At 36.6% G+C, this 12,128-nt stretch overlaps 2 protein-coding genes across 2 annotated transcripts in view; one reads left to right on the forward strand and one right to left on the reverse strand.

The window, feature by feature from the left end:
* Positions 1-11,145, forward strand: part of LOC115211868 (nuclear pore membrane glycoprotein 210-like) — a 112,992-nt gene extending 101,847 nt beyond the window's left edge. Inside the window, exon 47 of the transcript XR_004999102.1 lies at positions 11,113-11,145. The gene's annotated coding sequence lies outside the window, so the exon portion shown is untranslated. The remainder of the gene's footprint in view (positions 1-11,112) is intronic.
* The window catches only part of LOC115212326 (deleted in malignant brain tumors 1 protein-like), a 71,310-nt gene continuing 61,241 nt past the window's right edge, over positions 2,060-12,128 (reverse strand). The window contains exons 16-21 of the mRNA XM_029781190.2: positions 11,861-12,024; positions 8,823-8,964; positions 6,598-6,776; positions 5,945-6,086; positions 3,827-3,996; positions 2,060-2,273 (exon numbers count right to left, since the gene is read on the reverse strand). Coding sequence (XP_029637050.1) covers positions 2,251-2,273; positions 3,827-3,996; positions 5,945-6,086; positions 6,598-6,776; positions 8,823-8,964; positions 11,861-12,024 — 820 coding nt within the window. The 3' untranslated portion in view covers positions 2,060-2,250. The remainder of the gene's footprint in view (positions 2,274-3,826; positions 3,997-5,944; positions 6,087-6,597; positions 6,777-8,822; positions 8,965-11,860; positions 12,025-12,128) is intronic.

Genomic DNA, 12,128 nt, shown 5'->3' on the forward strand with positions numbered 1-12,128 from the left:
TATTATTATATATTTACATGTATATAAATAATATATGTATATATAAGGATAATATATATATATATATATATATATTATATATATATATATATATATAAAATTCATATATATATATATATATATAAAATTCATATATATATATTATATATATATATTCACTCATGAATGACCATGGGATTACACCAAGAAAGTTCCTCTCCGTGGCACAAGTTTGGGCAAGGTTGTTTATGGATGACCAGCAGTCGCCCACGCATACCAGCCTCCCTTCTCCACGCCACCGTTGTTATCCAAGGGCCGATACAGCTTGGCACCAGTGACGTCGCAACTCATTTCTACCGCTGAGCAAACTGTAGCAACGTGAAATAAAGTGTCTTGCTCAAGAACACCACACACAACCCGGTCTGGGAATCGAACTCACTACTTTATGGTTGAGATCGGAGGCGCTAACCACTGAGCCATGGGAGGAAATGTGAAGTGGAGAAGATGTGACGTTTCCCTAGCTGTGCTTCTGTACATAATATTAGAAAAAGAAAAATACTGGATTATCGCAGCTGCAATGTCTTTGATGGTAGGTTTGGAGTTTCTGAAGAACAACGCTGTATATTTGGAAATACATCTCCGCCTCCCTAAGATTTAATTAACCGTCAGGCTCCCTACTAACTTGCTAATATTCATACTGAAGAACTGTCAAACCTCCTCCTCATCATCACTAATCTCATCACCTCTACCATCATTATCTTCATTATTAGTATCACCACGACTGTAGTCATCATTAATAACACCACAGTCACCACCACCATCATCCATATCACGTCTACCATCACCTTCATTAATATCACCAAAATCTATTTCTGCTACCGCCGTCCCCGTAGTCCATTCCTTCACCATGTGTCAGGAGCTAAAAGGAAATGCTAATTTTTTTATTAACTGCAATAAATTAAATTAAGATGAAAAGATTATTAATACATTACTAATACAGGCAATCGATTGGCATTCTGTAGGATGAAAGGCAAAGTCGACCTCGGCGGAATTTGAACTCAAAAGTAACGACAGACGAAATGCCATTAGGTGTTTTGTCCAGCGTGCTAACATTTCTGCTAACTCACCACTTTCCTGGTGGCACATATTGCTAAGTGTAAGTAGATTAAAGAAAGTTGGAGAAAAGATAACGCCATACACATACATACACTATTATACACGAACACCAACTCAAACTCGCGCATGCACACTCACTCACTCATAAATATACATACGCACATCTTATAATAATTCTTATTTCTTTATTGCCCACAAGGGGCTAAACAGAGAGGGGACAAACAAGGACAGACAAACGGATTAAGTCGATTACATCGATCCCAGTGCTAACATTTCTGCCTGCTGGCCGCCTAGTTATAATTCTTATAATAATTCTACTTGTCACTCCGTTACTTAGCTCGTCCGTAACGCTGCCACGTGATTAGTTGAAAAGGAGGGAGGGGAGGAATGAGAGAGGTGTGGTGAGCAAGGGTGGGGGTGGGGAGGTGGTGGTGAGTGAAATGTACAATTTTTGTTTTTGAACTAAGTTTTTTCTCCGTTCTTTACCCCGTTTGTAACGCTTTCACGTGATGAGTTGAAAGGAAAGGCGAAGAGCAAAAGAAAAAAGGAGAGAGAAAAAGAGGGTAAGGCGAAGAGTCAGAGAGAAAGAGTGAGAGTGTTGTATATTAAGGCTATAACATTTTGCTTAAAGTATACAAAGTGTATATACAAAATGCATTAAGTAATCATCATATTCCAATTTCCTTCACTTTTCAATGATTAGTAGATAAGACATTATCTTTTGATACAGACACAACACAGGCTATGCTTTCAGGTCTTTTGTATAAAGTTTTCAGAGATAATACAATAAGTTTACCATTAACTCCGTGAAATATTCACGAGTCCCACTACTTAACATTGATACTTATACTCACGCATACATACACATACACTCACACACTATCCATTTCTCTCTCCTCTCTGTCTGTCTGTCTATCTGTCTCTCTTTCACACACACACTTCCCCAGGTAAGAAATACAAGTAATTTATCACTAGCTATATTTATTATCATTAAGTATTTTTGGTTCTTATATAATGAGATCTTAAAAGAAAATATTCTGTATGAAGTTGAGGATTTCATTTTACAAATCATTAACATATGTTTGTGTGATCAAATCCATATATTCTTGTAAATATTTGCTCCGGCTTTCGTCTTCTGTACAAGTATTGGTGTTATTAACCTATAATCGCGTCTGGAGCTGTAGTGAAACAATGAAAGAGAAAAATATGTATAGTGTGAGTTCATAAGAAACATTGGAATTTCAATATTTTTAAAGTTTATCTTTTACTTGTTTCGATCTTTGGACTGCGGCCATGCTGGGACATCGCCTTGAAACGCCCAGTCGAACAAATCGATCCGAGTACTTATTGCTTTTAAAGTCTGGCATTTATTATATCGATATTCTTTGCCGCACCGCTATTGTTATGGGGACTAAACAAACCAACACTGATTGTCAAGCGGTGGTGGGGGACAAATACATACACACACGCGCACCGCGTGCACACACACACACACACACACACACACACACACACACACACACACACACACACATTCTTTAATTGTTTAAATTGTTTCAGCTTTAAAGCTGCCGCCATGCTGGAGCACTACCGTTATATATAACACAGAGTTACACAGAGTTTCTGTCTACTAAATTCACTGTTATATTTTCTAGGATTTTATTGAGCCAGAAGAGCTTTTATTGAGCTTAAATCAATCAAGATTGAGGTGATCGATGATGCTAGTGTTGACACTCTGTTGGGAAGAGTCAGCTCAGTAAACATTGTAATGTATTACAAAACTATTTCGGACGTTTCGGGTAGTTGTCTTCATCAGGTTTTCTTCTAAAGGAATGTAATAGTGTGTAGAAACAGCACGTGACCTAGTGGTTAAGGTGTTTTACTCACGATCATAGAGTCATGGGTTCGATTCCTGGAGCGAGTGGTGTGTTGTGCCCTTGAGTAAAGCGCTTCATTTTATGTTGCCCCAGTATGTTCAGTTGGAAAATGAGTACTGGATGTGTGCTGATGAAGCCCTTTCTCCCTTCACCTACTGTATCCTCGATGTCCCGCTTGGTCAAGAGTGAGTGGTCTGAGAGGGTATCTATTTTTGATCGTGAATACATAGGCATCTAAAACATTTAGCTAAAGTATGGCAAATGCTACCCAGTCATACTCGGCTGTGGTAGAGGCAACGAGGGTTGAGAAAATATCAATAAGAAAATGGTAAGTTGGGGGAAATACAAGTGAATATAAAGGTAAGTATTTCCATTCTTCACTATACTGCGTTCAGGTCCCACGAGCGCTGAATAAGACAACTGGTTCAGGGCACACGTTTTACAGCATAAAATGTTATAATATAATATTGATAGTGACACATACTTAAGCATTCTACGTAAGAACACTGTGGTGTCTCAAAGCTCGCTTGCACTAGTGAATCACGCGTCTTATTAGCAAACATCGTCCAAAGAAAGATGTTCTCTGATGACGAAATACAATATTGATCAAATATCTACGTTCGACTCTGCCAGAACGTATTAAGAATTTACAAGTATGTTATTGTTTGGATTCTCGATGTTCTACATGCGCTGCATGAATTTTACTCCCTGATCAAGAATTTTTCTAAAATTTAGTTTTAATCTCTTCAACATTCACTTCAAGATTCAATATATTTACATGACTATAAAAGAAAGTTAAATAAAAGAGATTTTTACGTCAATGAAGAATTAGACTATAAAACAACCCAGCTTACTGTTCGAACAGATGACACCAGCATCTTCATCGTGATTGCAGTTGTGCCAACCCCATTCTAAATGGCTGCAGCTTTCCAAAGAAAATTCTCTTCCATCACAACCTACATCGTCCAACCATATTTGCCCACGCGTGAAACCGTGTTTACTCTCTACCGTTGCTTTTCCATAACTGTAAAAACAAATCAGAAATATTTGAAAATAAAGAATTGAATAAATTAACTGTCCTCACTAAGTTGGTGTTTGGAATATAAATTAACATGAAATTTTGACGGCAGGTTTAGCTCAGACGGAAACTGAAAGAAGCCTGTTGTAAATATGTGTGTGTGTGTGTGTATGTTTATATGTCTGTGTTTGCCCCCATCAACATCCCAAAGAGGAGGCCTATGGGACGGTGTTTGTGTGTGTCTGAGGGAGAGAATGAAAAAAGAGAGAGAGAGAGAGAGAGAGAGAGAGAGAGAGAGAGAGAGAGAGAGAATATGTGTGGGTGTGTAAGTGAATTTCACAATATAGAATCAAAACAGAGTTATCTTGTTTGCATTTTTTCTTACTTTTAGAATATTGCTTTGTTTAATTTTATTTCAAGTCAATAAATATTTTTCTTTTGAAAATTAGTATTTATTCTATCATGCTCTATAAGCACCAAAACTGTACTTCCAAAGTTACTCTTCATATGACGAGTAATACACTAGTTAATTAGCAATTAAACTTCTGGACAACTGGAAATATTTATTTAATGACATTAAACTAAATTATGTAAGTTAATGTAGTTCACATATCTCAGTTATTAATTTAAAAAAAAATAATAATCAATATTGATTATATTAAACCAAATTATTTCAGACACATTCAGTCTCTAAATAACTAGAATCGAGAAATAATTTTGTAAAAATTTGTTTTCTTCTAAAATGCATTAGACGAATGTTCACCATCCACTAGGCATTATTTATCATATCTAGGGTAGCAGAATCATTAGCTCACCGGATAAAATGCTTAGAAGCATTTAGTCAGTCGTTATTTTCTGAGCTTAAATTCCGCCGAGGTTGACCTTGCCTTTCGTCCTTTCGGAGTCAATGAAATAGGTACCAGTTGAGCACTAGGGTCAATGTAATCGACTAATCCCACCCGCCAAACTTCAGGCCTTGTGCCAATTGTAGTGAGGATTATTTATTATATCTATATTAGTTAAGTTGTTAGAGTATCATATAAAGTGCTTTGTAGTATTTGTTCTGTCTCTTTACTTTCTGAGTTCAAATCCCGGAGAAGTCAAGCTTCGCTTTTATCTTTTCGTAAGTACCAGTACTTCGCATCGACTAATTTTGTAAGTACCAGTACTTCGCATCGACTAACTCCTCTTTCACGAAAACTTACTGACCTTGCACCGAAATCAGTAACATTTATTAGGGCGGTGGAATAGTAGAAACTTTAGTGCGTCGGACAAAATACGTTGTGGCTATTCGGTTATCTTTCTTTACGTTCTGGTTCAAATCCCACTGAGGTCAGCTTAAGTTTTTATTCTTTCGGGGTCGAGGAAATAATTCACCGATCACATAATAGAGTCGATATGTTCAACTAGCACCTTCCTCTTAAATCTGCAGTGTTGTGTCTAAATTGGAAACAATCATTAACTATATTTAGAACTGTGGATTGATGAAATCGTGACGGTGTCTGATAAAATGCATCGTAGTATTTATTCCAGCTTTTTTGATCTTGATTCAAATCCCGCCGATGTCAACTTTTCGGGGTCGATAAAACAAAGCGGGGAAATTATAATCGATTATTCCTTTCTCGCAAAATCAAAGTCCCTGAGACCACGTTAGAAATATTTATTATACTTCTAGAGCGTCGCGCAAAAATCCTTGTAGAATTTAGTTCCGGCTCCTTGTATCTTAAGTTCAAATCTCTTCAAGGGCAACTTACCTTTTATCTTTTCGAGACCGACAAAATAAAGGACCAGTCAGATACAGAGGACAATTTACTCGAATGCTCCATCTCTCCCTCAAATTTCAGGCATTGTGTATGTGTTAGTAATAACTATGTATTATAGTTTACGCTGAAAGATAATCCACATGAATCCTTTAACAAATATAATCAATACTAAATAGTACTTCATAGAATACCTGTATCCCAACATTCTACATACAACAGTAGCATCGTTGTCATCCCAGCTGTCATCGCATACACTGCCCCATATTCTATTATGCAAAATTTCTACACGTCCTTCCTGTTTTGATCGTCCGTCTTTCAGTCGAATACCGACATCTATCGATACAAAAACAAAGGAATAAATGAGTAATGGTTTTGATGTGATTAAAGTATAACACACCTCCTCCCACACGCACACATACAAACAGAGTATTAATAAATTACAGAAAACAAATAATATTTTATACTTTATAAAACATACACGCGTTTCGACAATTACTGCCTGGATTACATAGTTGAAACGTTATATAATCATGTAAACTACTACTTCAGTGTTAAGCTTTTTTTTTGCTTAACTTTGAAGATTCACAGTCCCAATACACTGGATGGCCCGAGGATATACTAGAAGACATCTGCCATGGTGCCACGAACCCCAAAACATGTGGTAGCAAAGCTAGCTTCTCAGCTACGTGGCCATAACTGCATCTATACAGTAAAGGTAATTCACAGACTTCAGTCTGTCATGGACAAATCGATGTTACATGTTGATGAAAGTGAAAAATCATGAGATTGATTATCGATTATGGAACGAAAAAGACATGAAGTTTGCAAAGTTGTATATACTCACAATCAGAACACCAGGCAGCTGCACAGTTCTCCTGGTCGCAATAAGCATCGCCCCAGTTGCTATGCTTGCATTCGGCAAGGTCAGTCTCGTTACCAGTGCAATCAATATTGTCTAACCAAAACTGGTGGGTATTTCGAACTGGGACGTGAGACACATATTTACTGACCATTTGGCCAGTTCTGAAATTGAAAAATACCATGTTTCAGCATACTTCGAGTTTGAGATGACTTTTTAATGCACACATACATTCATACATATCCCTCACCATGTGTGTGTGTCAATATATATGTTAGTGAACGAAATTTCAGCAAAGTCTGATTTTCACGTTTTATATTTGTACTTTTTACAATTTTACAATATTACAAGTACTTTCATGCTTCCGCAATCTTCAGATTTCAGTAGTAGCAGAAATGTCGGCCAATACTGCTACTATATAAAACTGAAGATGGTGAAAAACATGAAAGTACTAGTATTATCGTTTGTAATATTGTAAAATTATTAAAAAATATATATATAAATAAAACGAGAAAATCAAACTACAATGGAAATTAATTAGCTATAAACAATCTTAAAAACTCTGATACACACATACGCGAGTGCATATATATGTATATAGATATTTATATGCATGAATGTACATATATGATGTGATGATGATAACTGTCCACTGTTGACCGAGAAAGACCATCATTGACCATTGCCCATGCAAAATACCATCAATTCCTAAGCATGAAGTTTTTATATTTGTAGCCGGTTTCTCTTGTATTCGCATCTGCGGGCTTCCATGCTTGTGGCGGCGCTCTCCTGCTTGCCTGGATATCGGATAGTTGACTCACCAGCAATTGCACAACCAAATTTTATAGATCCAACACACACACACGCGCGCGCGCGCACAGTTTACTTTCCGTCAAGGTGGGGACAAAAGTACTTCCTCCAGTGACAAATAAATATTTAATGTACACTGTATTAACTTAAAAGCTACCAATAATTTTTTGCCAACGAGACACATTAAATTATATATATATGGTGGTTGTCTACTCCTTATGCAGAGTTTAACCACCTCCTGTACCTACACCTTGGAACCATCACGGCAGCTGATGTTGCTTTTTAAACCAGACAATGGTTTTATGGAAAAATTTATTGTTCCACGCACTAGACGATGGTCAGTCCAGATCTCTCCTCCTCTCATGGCCCGAACGCTAGAAAAATCTTTCATATCACGTTTTCTGATCAAAATATAATCTATGAGATACCAGTGGTTAGATCTTGGGTGTATCCAGGTGGTCTTTTTTTCTTTATTTTGCTGCTTAAACAAAGTGTTGGTAACAACTAGATTATTCTCAGTGCAAAACGTCAAAAGAGCTACTCCATTTTTATTACATTTTCCAATCCCATGTCGGCCTAAAACAGGCCATGAAACGTAGTCATTTCCAACTCTTGCGTTGAAATCTTCCAATATGACCAACTTGTCAGAAATTGGTACTTTCCTCAATGATTGTGCTAGATTGTCATAAAACTGTTCAACAGTTTCATCAGCATGAGACATTGTTGGTGCATAAATGCTGACAACGGTAATAAACCTACCTTTTGTCAGTTTTATATGGCATGACATGGTTCGTTCAGGTATACCATTTGGAAATTCTGCAATGGAGGATACTAATGAATTCTTGAGAGCAAACCCAACACCAGATTCTCTACCCTGACCCTCAAGTAGGTCTCTCCAAAAGATAGTATATCTAGAAGTAGGTTCACTTATTTGACCCTCACCAGAGAGACGAGTTTCAGAGAGCGCAACTATAATCAAGGGAATATTTCTTAAGCTCACATGCAATAAGTGCAGTACGCCTTTCTGGCTTCTTGTTGAAATTATCAAGAAGTGTGCGCACTTTCCAACAGTCAAAATTCAGAGGATGTTTATTTTTACTTTTTCTTTTAGATTGTTTGACCACAGTGGCAGGATGATGACCAGGTCCAGTCTGTGTTACGCTGGGACCCCTACCGAGCCAGACCTGTTACCCTGACGTTCCCAAGCCTTTGTTAGTAAAATATGTATTTGTTAGTAAAATATGTATTTGTTAGTAAAATATGCATTGTTTGTTTGAACTGATATTATATGAATTGTAAGCCTTATGGTTGTGGCCTGAACCAACATGCTTACAATGATATCCCAAAAGTCGTAATATTATCTAGATGTTTTTGAAATGATTTAAAGAAAAGTAACATACTTGTAACCCATTGATCTGCAAACCACCTGTGCACCTTCATCATTCCATCCTTTCTTGCAGACTGTACCCCAGATTCCATTATATAAAACTTGCACAAGTCCAACTGTTGCATTTTTTGAATTACCATCAATACGTACTTCAACTAAAATTTATAAAAATGAAAACTAAATGTATATACACATACACGCACGCACACACACACATACATACATATACATATGTACATATATATATATATATAATATATATATATATATATATATATATATATATATATATATATATATGTATATATATATATGTATATATATATAGTATATATATATATGTATATATATATATGTATATATATATATGTATATATATATATATATATATATGTATATATATATATGTATATATATAATAACACTATTTCATTGTGTATTTAGTTACTGAGAGAGACGGAAGACGGAAGATATGAGAATTTTTTTAGTCACTGCAATTGTTTCGAAGCATCTAGCATCGATCTCGTTAACCTAATTGATAATTATAATTCACCTTAAGGTATGGATGAATTAAATTTAGCTCTAACTTCCCCATTCTTATAAACACCAAGTAGTTATTTAATTCGCTATGATAACGTATATGCATCAAACCACAAGTGTACGTATACTTATATCTTTGTGTTTTCTTTTTTTATGAGAGAGTGAACATGCGCCATACAAGCTATGGGAGGGTGTTTATACATCCATATCCGTTAGCGGTTATATTTAATACTTTTTTCGCTGTATTGTGTATTCTTTTCTGTTTTGCATGTTTTGTTTTATTATTGATCTTTTATAAAAATGTAGCTATACCCCCGAATTTGCTGCTTTTCTTTGCATGAGCCAGGGAGATACTTTATGGAAAAGTCATTATGTTATCGAGTTATATCTAACTAACATCCGAAAAGACACATCTACACAGACGGATGCTCCTAAATCAGTTAAGAATACCATACGCGAGGGATCGATGTTAGATGGATTGAAACAATTGTAGCGATTAATGAAAATTCTCGTATCTTCCATCTTCCATCTCTCTCATTAACTAACTATGTATAAATATATACATATATAGTCAATTCAAACAATTCAAATAAACGAATAAAAATGGACAACATGAGGACGTGCATACGAAATATATTAGCTTGATACTGGGTGACAGGAAAGAGTTTGACGTTTTGAACATAGCCCTTCGTTGGAAAGGAGATATGGAAAAGTTCAAAGAAGGAACAGAAATCGCCAACGGCACACATGAAATTAATTGCTAAAGTGACCGGAAGTAGAAAGAGAAAGTGTTTTTTTGGATAGGAGAGTATAAAGATGGTCAGTATGTGTGTGTGTATATGTGTTTTTATGTGTGTGTGCATGTGGGTGAATGTGTGTGTAAGTGTGTGTGTATCTGTGACGTGTGTGTTTGTTATAGTATCCGTGTACGAGTGTGCTTGTGTTTGTGTCGGTCATCGATCAGGTCAGTGGCGACAGACGAAAGAAGTGACAAACCTTGCTTTGTGTAAAAATATGTATTTGCATGTGTGCGTATGTCGGTGAGGGAATGTGTGTCTGTATGTGCGTATGAGTGCGTGTGTGTGTGTGTGTGTGTGTGTGTGCATGTGTGCGTATGAGTATGTGTGTGTATATATGTGCATATCAGTGTGTGGAAGTATATGTACGCACGTGTATGTGTGCGTGTGTGTATGTGTGTGTGTGTGTGTATGCGTGAGAGAGAAAGAAAGGGAGAAGCGAGGTGATGGAATTTTGTGTGGGTGTGTGTATATGTATGTGTATATATGTGTGTGTATATGTGTGTATGTATGTCTGTTGGCGCTTATGTGTGTGCATTGTGTTTGTGTGAGTAGAGGGTTCCATTTGTACATGTCGGGATAAGTCAATGTGTACGTGTGTGCGGTATGCCACTGTATATTAGGTGGGCACGGGTTCATGCTATGTGTATTGGTGAGTGTGAGATCGACAGAGACTGAAGAATAAAACATGAAAATAGAAAATAAAAATGAAACAAACAAAAATAAATGAAAATTAAACAAATAACATAAATTTGTTTTAAAAAGTGGGTGGAGGATGCCACTGGAAGGATCTATCTATCTGTCTGTCTGTCTGTCTGTTATACAGACGCAATAGTGTTCCCCTGATAATCCGTTGTGGTTAAGAATTCAATTTCACCAGGAACATACAATGTTGTCATTCCAAAAAGCCACAACGGTGAAAAGTACATAGGGAACAAATGACATAAACTTGCGTTTATCATAATTTCTCTCTCTCTCTCTTTCTCTCTCTCACACTCACACACACACACACACAGACATACATACATACATGCATACATACATACATGCATGCATACATACATACATACATACATACATACATACATACATACATAAACACATACATACATATATACATACATACATACATACACATATGTTCCTTTCCTTGTCTCTTTCTGTGTTCCTTTCTCTAGAACAGCGTAGGCTCGAAACGTAAAATACTTTTTCTAATACATTTGTTTATTTTCTACACCACCTGTCTTTGTTGTTTTCGTGAACTCTCCCTATACACACACACACACACACACACACACCACACACACACACACACACTCACACACATAGTAAGGTTATTCAAAGCAAATGAAACAAGAGCACTCAGAGATCGCAAACTTCCGCCAGGACAGCACCAACATCCTCTCAACGATTAGCCAGAGATGATTTTTAAAATGAGAATATCTGAAATAAAACTCGACTGCTCTTACAAACGAGACTGCTAAAAATGAACCCGACCGCTCTCAAAAATTAAGTAAAATAACCGGAAAAATAATCCATAATCCTTGTCCGGGACTAGATCGATCCCTAAATCTAATCAGTTCGTGCCAGTCACGAGACCAAACATCTTGAGATATCTTCTCCACGGAGAACCAAACGAATAAACAAACAAACAAACAAAGACGACTGAAAACAATACCCCCGCCTTTGCTATGGCGGTGGTAACAATACTAACTGTTAGAGCAGTGTACATTGATATTGGAGCTGATTTTACATCTTGAACGGCTTTCGTCGGTATAACTACACTCGTCTAGTGACATTTCTTTTCCGGTACATGATAAATCTGCCAGTCCTACGGGGTAGGTCGTGGTGTCTGGTTTGCTAAGTGCAAAACCATGCCTAGAACGAAATAAATAATCGAATTAAACAGATGTAAAACTGAAATAAAAATGACAAAATAATGAAAATGGAAAGTTTCTTATAATGCGAATAGGGAAAGTTAA

The sequence above is a fragment of the Octopus sinensis genome, linkage group LG5 (assembly GCF_006345805.1).
Source record: "Octopus sinensis linkage group LG5, ASM634580v1, whole genome shotgun sequence".
NCBI lineage: Eukaryota > Metazoa > Mollusca > Cephalopoda > Octopoda > Octopodidae > Octopus > Octopus sinensis.